The sequence below is a fragment of the Physcomitrium patens genome, chromosome 8, assembly GCF_059467195.1.
Source record: "Physcomitrium patens ecotype Gransden chromosome 8, ASM5946719v1, whole genome shotgun sequence".
Taxonomy (NCBI): Eukaryota; Viridiplantae; Streptophyta; class Bryopsida; order Funariales; family Funariaceae; genus Physcomitrium; species Physcomitrium patens.
The window spans coordinates 10,925,116-10,937,957 of record NC_143417.1 but is presented as its reverse complement, the minus strand read 5'-3'; the positions used below and the strand labels follow the sequence as shown (position 1 = coordinate 10,937,957).

The 12,842-nt window shown below is 34.5% G+C and overlaps 1 protein-coding gene across 2 annotated transcripts; it reads right to left on the bottom strand.

Annotated features, from left to right (window-relative positions):
• Positions 1–10,889: 10,889 nt before the first annotated feature.
• LOC112285640 (uncharacterized) lies at positions 10,890–12,812 on the bottom strand. 2 transcript variants are annotated; one of them, XM_090252535.1, is made up of 2 exons: positions 12,587–12,812; positions 10,890–12,378 (listed from the first exon to the last, which is right to left on the bottom strand). In XM_090252535.1, exon 2 carries the CDS (start codon positions 11,649–11,651, stop codon positions 11,139–11,141), a length of 513 nt encoding a protein of 170 aa, XP_090108661.1. In that variant the 5' UTR covers positions 11,652–12,378; positions 12,587–12,812; the 3' UTR covers positions 10,890–11,138. The 2 variants fall into 2 exon arrangements, with proteins under 2 accessions (XP_090108661.1, XP_024382377.1); XM_024526609.3 differs by having other exon boundaries at positions 10,890–11,652.
• Between the last annotated feature and the right edge of the window lie 30 nt (positions 12,813–12,842).

Here is a 12,842-nt window from a genome sequence, read left to right as displayed (position 1 = left end):
TCAAGTCGTTTACTAAGGGGGAACCAAATTCCAAAATATTGAAAATAGCTATACAATCATCTGTTTTGGGTAAAATTTTGACATGAAACTTTATTTTTAAAATGATAATTCATAGTGCACATGTTAACATTATTTCTATCATAGACCAAAATTCTCAACTTTATTATAAACCACAAAATCACATTTTGATTCAGTAAGTAAAAACTAAAACAAAAAATAAATAAATAATATTAATTGTTATAAATATGTGTTGCACATTTTGGTTCAATAAGCAAAATAAATATATATATATATATATAGATATATAGTTCTAAATATGTGGAACATTTAGACACGGAAATTTTTGATATTAAAGAAAATAGATAGAGACGAAGTACAACAGTTAAAACAAAAAGAGTTTAGAAGACTTGATGCTATGATGCTAAGTTCCAATTTTATCACTGCTGACTATGAAGTATTAAAATTTCAAACAGCTGGCAGTGCACATATTGACAATCATTTTAACAAGTACAAAATAATGAAGGAAAAAGCATAACTGTTAATTATGAAAACGTCAAGAATACCGTATACCATGTCATTATTTATTATTTTTATTATTATTTTCAAATGTAATAGCTTTGAGTGAAAATGCCAGTGTGTTCTCTTAACACATTTCCTTTGAAATTTGATATAATGAAACTAATATGTTCAAGCATTGTACACCAATATATCAAAGAAGAAGAAAATGTTTCATAAATTCCCAACCGTGTAATATGTAAACATTCAAGTAAAACAAATTTATCACAGAAAAATAAATACTATTAAGAACCAAGGATATATTGGTCATTTTGTTGCTTATTACATGTTAACTGAATCAGGCTACATTCTCAAGATGTAGAAAATGGAATCTCTTAACTTTTGATTTTTGATGTAGTTGATTCGTATTTAGTTTAAGAAATTCTTTAGATTAAAAATAAAAGAAGTACATGTATGTATGAATATATAGAAAGAGAAAGGTAAGAAAGTATGTAGAATTCTGTCATTGACCATGAGATGATAAATTTGAAGAATTAATTAACTTATTGATATAATAATGGCAAAGAAATACTATGATCTAACATCGGTGTAATTGAATATGTTAGAATGTGAGTTTTGTAAGCCATTTTCTACAATTTAAAATTATTTGTATTTCAAAAGGAAGAATAAATTTAAATTCGTAATAAACATGGAAGTGATATTTCTATTTTAAAAAAATTTAGACTTTTACGTTCAAATTAAAAAAAATTAAAAAAGTGCATTAACATGATGGAAGTATTCTTCATACCTGTAGTGTAAAGACTATGTATTCAGTGACAAAGCCATTATAACTTTAATTATTTTTGTAACACCAATTATATGTTTTACAATTGTGGAATCATGTTGCAACATATTCATCCTTTTCATGGATTTTGTATTAAATTCATAATTAGTACATAGTGTGTTAGTAATTGTAATTTGTATTAATTTTACCACATAAAACATACTAAATTCTTAACTAACAACATTTAACTAGCATTGAACATTACTTTATCGGTGTATGATGTTGAAAATTCCTTGTCATTTAGAAGTCATAATATTTTCTGTTCAAAATACACCATATTTATACTTCAGAGAGTATGAAGAACTCTCACTATATAAATATATATAATCCATAACACATGCTCATCAAATTTTGGAATAAAAATTGCATAATTCATTTCTGTTCTTAAATATTGTTATTCTTACTTGAAAAACTAAATCTAAATGTTTATGAAGAAATTGTGCCACAAGTTAGGGTTTTTTTTTCACCGTTGAAAAACTGAATGTGTATATATATATATATATATATATATATATAGATGAATGAGTGGAATGATTAGTAACTGAAATAACTGGTTTATACATTGCAGAAACAATCAAAGTTTTTGACTATTATATTAACAAGCTTAGATTATAACATTGAGTTTGTTACACTTTTTTTCTCAAATATTTCAAACTTATATTGAATAATATAAATCATGTAGAAAGCAACAACCTCAAACATCGTGCTAATGCTTGTATTCTGTATTTGGCTTTTAAGCATTAATTTATGAACCAAATATATACAAGATTAAAAATACTTTACAAAAAAACAGAAACATACATATTTTTTCGTTTTACTTATTACCAAAAACAAAAAATGCATTGGTACTATTCATGCAAATTAATCATTAAAAAAAATTTAATGCTGTAAAAAACACAACAATACAATGATTTGAAAACAACGTTGAGTTCCTTTCTACATTGAGACTCAAAATTTTAAAAAGATATATAAACCAATTAATATACAGTTTATGTTTGCTTCCTTCGAATTTTAATTATTGTTAATAACGATTAGGGCAAATAACACCCACAATTTTCGTTCAACTCCCTCCCCCCCCCTTCTGCAGACCGTTTTCTGAAACCCTAATTTTGGGAGAGGGAGATTTTATTTATGTAAGACTTGGAAGCTGCTGTCAGAATGGAGGACCATCTGCCCATGAGCTTGCCCCTCTCTCCCTCTCAGATAAATCAATAAACACATACACTTATATACATACGTACATACACATATACACACACACTCTCACACACAGATATATATATATATATATATATATAATTAAATGTCAGTGTAAAAGTGAAACCCCGAGAAGACGAGTGGCTGCTAAATAGTTTTTATGATGTTTTATTTGTTTTGTCCGTTGGGCAATGGTGATGAATGAATTGGAAGAAAATCTCCACCACTACCCACCAGACATATTAATTCGACTTGTTTGAATGCATCCTGCATTTCTCTGACATTCACCCAAACCCATTGTCTCTTGCTCATGTCGTATAGATAAAATAAAATAATAAACAAAGAGAAGGGACGTAGACCCAGGGACAGATACCTTAAGTGAGTTTAATGGGCATGAGTGTGTTTCTCCGTTTTGATATTCTCAAATGAATTTGGGTGAAACTTTCGGTTGTTGGATAAGATGATGATGTTGGCTGAACGAAAGTTTCAGTTTGATTGATTTGTTTGTTTTATAGTTGTTTTGTTTGTTTTTCTTCTAACTAGTGAATTTCATAAAGCAGAGAATTCGTAATTAAAAAATTCAGTTGTATTTCATTTAATTTCATTATTAATAAAAAAATGATTTAATATTTTCACTTATATTTGTGATGGTGTAGATATATATATATACACACACACACATGGAGATACATAATTTCCTAACTAAATTTAGAGGCTTTTTTCTATTCACAAGCCCACTTTGAAAGGCCATTGTTTAAAGCTTTACAAAGGACCCCTATTTGGTGAAGAGGATTTCTCCTTCAAAGGCCTTGGTTAACAGAGATGATAAAATATTTTAACAAAATAATTAAAATTATGAACAATCACAACTATTTTAAATTAAAATAATTAATTTTTTATATTTAGACACCACAAACATAGATTAGATAATTCTGAAAATAGAATACATAGACAATTCAATTTTGAATGAAGAAGAATAAGATATATATATATATATATATATATATATATATATATATACATACATGATCTTTTTACATCTTTGATGAGATGAAAAAAACATTTTAATGTGTCATTTGTTTGTCAAGGAGAAACACATGGAAACATAGAAAACTAGATGGGATAGGGGAGGCAAATTTAGCATGTGTAGAAAGCAGTGATGTAAGGTACCCTCACTTTCCTTTTTAATACAAATGGTGTGTTGCGGATCCATCTAATGACAAGCAAGAGCCCTTTTTTGAGAATAAGCTACCAACTCCCTTTACACAATTTGTCTTTTGCAATTCATGCCTCATGTTTTAGGGTTGCAACCGGCACTTGTGCATTTTTGTATTATTTCTGTTGACCTTTATAGAGTTGAGGATTAACTTACTTTGTGAATAATGGAAATGGCAGAGTTAGAAACTTAGTGTACAAATCAAACCCTCACTCTGTTATTTAACCATGTCCTGTCACATATTTTCACAAAGAACTTCAAAAACAGTACAACTTTGGAATTTGTGTAATGGGTAAATTGTAACATTTAATGAAATGTGTATTTTTGCCCATGAAAGCATTCTATTTTATTATATTGCTTTGCAGTGAAATAAGCAATAAAGTATGGTTGTTTTGTTTACTAAAGAAGTTCATTTTCTTCAGATTTTCAGATTTACTACTCGTTTTAAAAAAATAAAAATAATTTTTTTTATTTTAACAGTGATTTTCAAAAGACAGAATAGTAAATCTGAAAATGTTATTTTAACAGTGATTTCCAGATTTAACTAGTTCAATAAATAGAAATAGAAATATATATATATATATATATATATATATATCCACACACATGTATTTTCATGATTTTGTTACATTTAGTTTGGGATAGAGATTCACCAAACTAAAATAAATAAATAAACAAACTTAAGTTTAAAATATGAGCAGCTCAAAGTACACACCATGTACAAGAAAATATGCTTTTATTACTATTATTATTATTTAATTTCCATAGCCATAATCAACCATATTAATGGTACAAGTTGATTTTGGTGTTAAGAACTAAGACATCATGAATAAAAACTGTTGGTTGCATCATGCAATGTTTGATCACCTACATCTTTCCTGTTTTGTTATAGTCCCTGTGAAAGTTTACATGTTTACAAACCCAATGAAATGATAATGTATGTATATACATGTACATAGAACTCATTCATTCACTCAGTTATACATGTGTTATAGGTTTGTTTGGAATTCAGTGAGGTTAGAAGATAAATCATATTAAAAAATGCATATCTGCATCATGATTTATCTAGTATTTTATTACCTTAAATATCACCTGAATTTTTTTTGCATCAATCATGGAGTTGTATCCAATACACAACTTTAAACAAGTATGTATATATATATATATATATATATATACATACTTGTTTAAAGTTGTGTATTATATATATATATATATATATATTTTAAATTCGAAATTTGAAATTCAAAAATTCTTTTAAAATCCTTTTTTCTTAGGGTCATTTCACCAATAGGAAAGGATGTATGTGATCAATAAGATAGGAAAGGTTTTATGTACATCACCAATGACTAAGACAGTTTGTATCAAACTTTGACATATGTTTATTTTAATGGAAATATTTACCAACAGACACATACAAACTCTCTGTATAAACATGTAAAGTGTTATTGATTTTTACATTTTTGATATTCTTTGTGATTTTTGTTTTGTTGGAAGTTGTTCCATTTAGCAATGAATAACTAACCCCATCCTATTGTGAAACAGCCACCATCTGAGATATCGCAGAAGGCTACTATTATTTGAGTGTAGAGATTGTCCACAAATAGTCAGATTTACTTCAAAATTTTCAAAACTATCTATTTCCCTATTTTCTGTTCCTTTTTTCCTTAAAATTTTTTCCACTTGACATTACTTGGATAACTAGAAAAAATCAACAAAACAAAAAAAAAAAATGAAAATAAAAAAATGGAGCATAGACATTGAAATATTACCAAATGGGACTCTAGGTTTCATTTAATCAGGATTATGATACATGACCCCCCTGCCCAGTTGCTCACAAACTGTAAGAAAGTGTCCTTCATGTACATTAAAAAGTTCAAAGATATGCCCTGCCTGCCTTACCAAGAGGGTGTTAAAGATGTTGGTAGCTCATGCTTCCCACCTTTTTTTTTTAATCTAAGGAGACAGATCCACTCTGTACATGTCAAAGGATAGAAAAAAATAAAATAAAAAAATAAAACAAAAATGTAAAATCTGTTCTGATTTCTGAGAAAACAATCATCACAAGCAGATAATGCAGCAAAAAAAATGCCCACCATGCCATAAATGGCCCAGTTTGAAAACTCCCTCCAAGACCAACTGGCCTGCTACAAAAACATTCCAATTCTTGCTGCTGCACAACTCAATCATCTGCTTCTTTCAAACAGTTCCTTCGCTTCACACAACATGGGTATTACTTGAAACATGATAGAGATTCAGAAACAATCTGTATATAACACACACACACACTTTTATATATATATATATATATATATATATAATTGCACAAACACACAGAACAGAACGGCTCCAAGGAAGGTCTGATCATGAGAAGAGACTAGCAAAGTCATTTAAGGAAGTGTTAGTGTTTTACAAGGAAAGAAGGGGAAGAGTAACTGAATCCACACACATAACTTAACCCAGGATTTGACACTCCCTAATAAGTTAGATGAGGGCACCAGTAAAGGGAGGCTCTCAGCTGTCAAGAGGAGGAGTACTACGATGTGAGCTCAGCTGGGTGTGTTGGTGTTTGGATGCATTGGGGTGGAGTGCCGCACATAAATGAGGCAAATATTGTAGTGTCAGGGGCAGTCCTGGCGGCACTAGGATCTCCCTGATCCCTTGCTCCCTGTACATATGATTGGAGGTGGACCTGTGCGGGCCCTCTGATACCACTTGCCAGACGATCAGATCCTGCGTCCCGAATCTCGCTTACGTGAACGTTTCACCACACTTTTTGCATACCTCGATGAGACGTCTCCATCCTCATCCTCTTGCAGGCTCGCACTCACTCTCACTCAGTCAACAGATCACCCTCCACATCTGTTTATTCTCTTAATCCATCCTAAGTCATGTTGCTGTTGCAGCTTAAAGTATGGCTCAGACTGACGTTGCTCTTGTTAGGCCCTAATAGGATCGAGGTTGCGTGTCGAGTTTCCATAACGCTAGCTAGCGACGAAAGTGCTGCCGAGGCTGGCTCAGTTCTGCCAATTTTTTACTGCAATAAGTCAGGGTGGATGGATAATGGTGGGGAGGAGGAAACTGTCGCACAAGGTTTAATGCACTCGCAGCCACACATGAGTTCTGCGTTAGGTCCATGCTAACGCCCGTTGCATTGACAGTTTTATTTACGGTGTGTGCTGCTGCACATAAGGGACCTGTTCCAGGGCCCAGTCCTCGGAGTCTAAGTTATAGTCTGTCACACAGGGTGTGGGTTTGTGAAGGGGGGGGGGGGTCTTGAATGCGAGTTACCATAGGATCCACTCTCTGTGTCTTCAGAGCTTCACCACCGAAGTCAGTGACAAGTTGAAGCTTTTGAACCATACGGCTGCAGCCCCCACATCCAACTGGAGAGAGCCTGATTAGCTGGTGAGCGCCCAACTGCGTCTGCAGCACGCTCTTTGACTTGCCCGGCCACGAGTGCACCTTCGGAGATGATGCAGTCCAAACCCATCAGACCTCCAGGCGTACTGGTCGGGGCAGGCTATCAGCAATCGACACCGAAGTCAACTGATCGTAACACCTTCGCTTGCAGCAGCCAGAGAGGACTGTCCTGCTATCCCACACGGTATTCTCTTCTTCGCAAGAATACACACCCACACGTTGGAGTTTTCGGGGGCCGAAGCTGATAACGTCGACAAAATCTCGGCAACGACAACAACGGCCCCTCCACACACTCGAATGAACATAGTAAAAAAACACACTAGAGTCACGACAACCAACCAGGCTTTGCTAATTCGCTTCCACGGCCGCTTCGGATGAACTGGTGCCGATCTGTGTGCGCTACTCCTCAGCAAACTCCGGGCAACAAAGTCGCAAGTTCAACAGCCTGTGTGTGTAACTCTTTGAAGCGATGGAATAAAAGCTGCATGGAAATGCATCAACTCTCCAGTTGATTCCATGCCGTTGGTTTTTTAGGAACAGTGTTGCGCGAGGCTGTTAGGTCCATGGCTCTGTCAGTTTTTTTTTTATCAACTTCCAGAGAGAATCCTACACTTCGAATCCGTTTTATGATTATTATTACTATTTTTTTTTTTTCTGAATCACTTGGATCGCAGAAACAGTTGGTGAGCAACAGCCTCAATGCTTAAGCCCTTGTATATTCCACATCCCTTGAGAAGTTTGAGACCATGGCTGCGCAAAAGAAAGGAAAAAAAGAAAAAAAGAAAAAAATCGTGAAGAGCGTGAAGGAAAATAGACCCCAGAAAGAACATGTAAAACAAAAGATGGGACTTCTCAAGGGCGGAGGAAACGAGGTGTGTTACGACACCTCGTGGTCTCCGCCCGACGACGTTCATCCACTTTACAAGTCATCGACGAATAAGTTCGTTCGTTACGGTGACGTGGTCGGTGTGGTTTTCATTTGCGCTCACTTTTGCTTTTTGTTTTTGCCCAGACTTTGTTCTTTTCCTTTTTCTTTTTTTCTTTTGCTTTTTCCCGCCCCCCCTTCCCCCTTTCGGATTGTACTATAGGAGGCATTAAAATTAGTACACACTTGCCATTACTAACCTTTGGACTTCCATTTGAAATTTTGTGGGTCTCATGGTGATCCATTAATGGCACATAATGGCTCCATAGTAAGTAAAATATGAGAGACAAAAAGCAAAAGGTTGAAGTGTCCCAGCATTTTATTATTGAAAGGATCATTGTTTTGGATGCTATGTAGTCCCCATTTGACCACATTGGGTGGGTTTTTTTTGCCATACCCACATCTGCATAGTTGCACAAACGGCACACAATATGAACTCATACATGTGCCAAATTTTAATTATTTTTTTATTTTATTTTATTACCACAGTTTTTATAACTTGGGTTTTTTTAAAATAATAAATAAATAAATAAATAAATAAATAAACTTGCTCTTAAGGTCTTTTCTTGAAATGGTTATGTAGTTTTGAAATTTATTCTTAAAAGAAAAATTTCTTGATAATTATTTCCATTATGATTTAGCTTTTAGATTCAACAGAGTGGTCATCGTCCTGAAGTTTTGTAGTTTATGTGTACAGACAATAATAGTTTTTTTTTTTTTTTTTTTTTTTTCCCCTTCAAAATGTAATTTGCATTAATAATAATGATTATAATGTGTAATATTGTTAAATATGTAATGTGTTTCTCTCTGATCAACCGTAACACAATGTATATGTAATTGTAATTTGAATGAATCACATATGTTTGATAAGTTTAATGTTTATTTTAATTTACTGCACACATACAATAAATCCAATTATTTGTAATAGTTTAGGAACCCATTAGATTATTTATTTCCAAAATAGTGTTTTTATTCAATATTTTTTGCAAAATATACAGTATCAATGCCAAAGTTGTGTTTGTACTGGTTGTATTTTTGTAACACCTACAAATCCACTACCATAACTAAAGTTTTAGTATTTAGAGCTGTAATATTCTTGGTTTGACTGTATTCATCATAAATTGGATATTTGACAACTAAATTTAGTTTCTTGTTAAAGTATTAGAACTATTTTTGCTTATGGAAGAGACACCAACCAAAAATTGATTAAAATTTACTAGGTTAGGTTAGCCTTGTTGCACACTATTTTAGTTTAGAGAATAATAACATAGTGATTAGTAGATAGATGCTATATAAACGTAGGGACCTACCAGATGGATTTTGTTTTTCTTCATGTGTGGACACCCTTGTGCCACACACCCCAACATACACATAGCAAAATTATTATTTATATTAGAACGTTTTGAAATAAATTTACAATAAAAGATTCTTTAAAATAAATTAATTAGCTTTTATAAAGTGCATAAAAGAATTACATGAACTGTATTATGATTTTTTTGTAGAAAAACGAAAAAAGAAAGAAAAAGAAAGAAATAAAAGAAAAAAAAATTCAATAAGCCATTGCATACAAATCTCTTATTGTAAATTTTTCCTATGAGTATAAATAATCATTTTACTTTGTGTATGTTGGGGTGCATAGCATGGGGGGTGTCCACCTAACAATCTTCTATAAATATGACAATTTTTACATACTATACAAATCGATCATTAAAAAACAGTTTTTCCAATTTAAGAATAATATTTTAATTTATCGTAAGAAAGTGAAAAGACAAGCTGGTTTAAGCATGCAGTTGTACATTAACTATCTCAAAATCAAGTTTCAGTATTGTGATTTTTGTGATAAGATGATCAATTGAAATACCATTTTGAATGCTTTTTTTATGCACAATATGATGGATTGCATCACAAATTACAGGTTTCACACATGACATACTGTTTTGTTTGCCTAGCGTTTTTGCAAAGTTTGTTCGTTCAGATTATGTGATTTTAGGTCTTAGAACGAACTTAGTGGATAAGTTTTACAAATGGGCTATGTCATAGCAATTTGAAGGGATTTCTGTTAATGATATTACTGAGAATGGCTCACCTTGGATAAATTCTATTACAACCAAAACTGATTGCTACCAGATTCTGGTCTTAACCATCCTAAACTGTCTGAAAGTTTGCAATCGTCTATTCTATTTTATGAGACAGGTCATATAAATACTACTCATTAAGTAGTGACTTTCTGTTCAAAAGGAAACTAACTTTCTCCAATTCAACACAAACTTGATGACTTGAATTCTCACTGAATCATTCCTGTATTTAACATCTGGATGGGTTTTGCCACTAAATTGACAGGCCATTAGAGGCCACAACTTAAACTGAAGATAGCTTTAATATCCATGAAAATATTCCCACTTTGGGGCAAAGCTCAACAGGAGACTTGAAGTATTCTCTATTGCCTCTTGTAAGCTTACATCTTGTTCCATGTTCCACACCCTCCACCACTTCAATGTAAGCACAATGTCATTTCAAACCCCAACTGTTTGAATTGCCACTGGAGTCAGGAATGCTGTCACTCAGATTGAGATACGATCCTCACAGATCTGAGAGTCTGAGCAACATCTAATTGTAATCACTTTTTTTTTTTTTTTTTTTTTTTTTTCCTTATGTTTAAGGGCATAGCTTATCTCTTTTACTTGATTGAAGACAGGCTAGCTGGGCAACTTTCACGGAACAATCAAATGCATTCAAGACTTGCGGACAGGCATATGAGTAGCTATACAGTTATGAAACAAGAAAGCAAATACCATGCAACATTCTTCCGAAACTATCACATTAACAACCGAATACACAACACTTGAATGCTCTCATGTTTTCAGTCTTGTAGTTGTGATTCCAAGCTTTTTGAGTTTCCATACAATGACAGCCACTAGGGCTCACACTAAGGAAACCACACTGGAGGAAGTCATGCACATGGAAAGCTTGCAAGCGAGTCTACAGCTTTAGGTGAGAACACACAAGTAAATAAAAAATCCAATTCCGAAGTGTGACACTCACGAGTCCATAGATTCACTTCGCAATGGCTTGTTGGAAATGGACTCGCTAGAGTTCGGTGCAGGCTCCCAGTCGTTCATGGCAGGATTGCATCGGTGGTGCTCCCGGGTATGATAAGATTGCGGATTTGTGGAAAGATGAAAGCCCTGTGGAGTTTTTTCAATTTTAATGAAGCCACTACCTGTCGTGTGATGGGCCTTGTCAATGGCAGACTTGTATTGGTAGTACTCGCTTTCAGTGTAATCTTCATCCACTTCTGCATTGCCCAGCATTTCGAGAGGAACACCGTTTGCGAGAAGCTGAAGGAACTTTTTCTGCTCCGGCGGGTCGGATACTACAGTATGATTGCTTTCGACTTGAGCAAGCATGTCGGCAGCGTCGCTTCGGGAGGGCTTGAGTGGTCGCCTTGGCGCGTTGGCGTCGAGGTAAGCGCGAACTTCTTGGGCACGCTGCCCTTGCTCCTCAGGAGTGCCTATCTCCTCGCTGCGGTTCGGCTTGTTAGCAGTCACCATCCTGCAGGCCAGTGTAGAAGCTGGTCAACCCAGTTTGCGTAATAGAGCCAACCTTAGTCGCTGACTTGGTTGCCGCTCCACATTTTGAATTCTAGCATCATTCGGAAAAGTAACTGATAGCTAATTATAAGTTTTGGGAAACGCGTGTGGGAATAGCTGGCTACTGTCATGACATTCGCGTGTAAGCCTATTACAAAGAAACATGCAGAACGGACAATGGCGGAGATCGTATGTTAGTACTCGAATCCACCAGAACAAGAATAGTGTTACAAAACTGAAGCGAACCCCAAAAAATAATGTGATGGTAAAAAGATTTCTGAGAGAAATGTTACTAGAAGGCGACGGGGTCTGCAGAAAAGACATATAATTCAACGGCAGCGAACACAGCCAGGTAAAGATAAATAGAATACAAAAAGATTACCCTTCCCAATCCAAATAGCTTAGTTTCATGAATGACTTAAATCAGATATTTCATAATCTATGGAAGACAATAAACTCAAATGAAAACGATGCAATGCTGTACAGGGTTATAATAGACGGCAAGGTGTCAGTAAAATATAGTTCCTTGCAGCGCATGATGCATGTGGGAAGCCTCTTCCCCTCTCAATACCGATCGGAGACACAACTTGAAAAGATGCACAGAGAAATTCAGACTCACAGCCAAAACAGAACCAAAAAAACATCTAAGGACGACGTTATTCTACAAAGCTCTTCTGACAGACTAATCCTGCACGAACCCACAAAACAGGAGCTCAATCGAAACCAACCCAATAATCAACACTCCACCACTCGCATGAAAAAAACACCTCACACCACGAAATTTTGCATCAAGGTTACTATCTTCAGGTTCTCTAAGCAGCGGCTCACCCATTCAACATAAATGGCAGCCAATGCAAAAGTAAAGAAGACTATACAACCGGCTTACAGATATATACCTTGAATCAGCGAGAATTGAGCAACAAAGTTCGCTCTCTTCACCAACCTAGGTGCCACAAATACACACACACTGCACAACAGAAGCAGGAAGAAAACTTGAGAAAACAGCGGCTAGGAGACTGAACAAGAAAATTGAGGAATCCTGATGCACTTCTCACTGATTTCAAAGAGTGTCCGGTGGAAACAAATGACGCGAGAATCATGTGCACAAAAGCTCCGGTGTCTGCTCTAATGAGTAGGAAGTAGCGAAGGAGG

What these genes read in the sequence shown, in the direction of transcription:
- LOC112285640 (XM_090252535.1), bottom strand. Translation starts at nt 11,651, where the DNA reads ATGGTGACTGCTAACAAGCCGAACCGCAGCGAGGAGATAGGCACTCCT.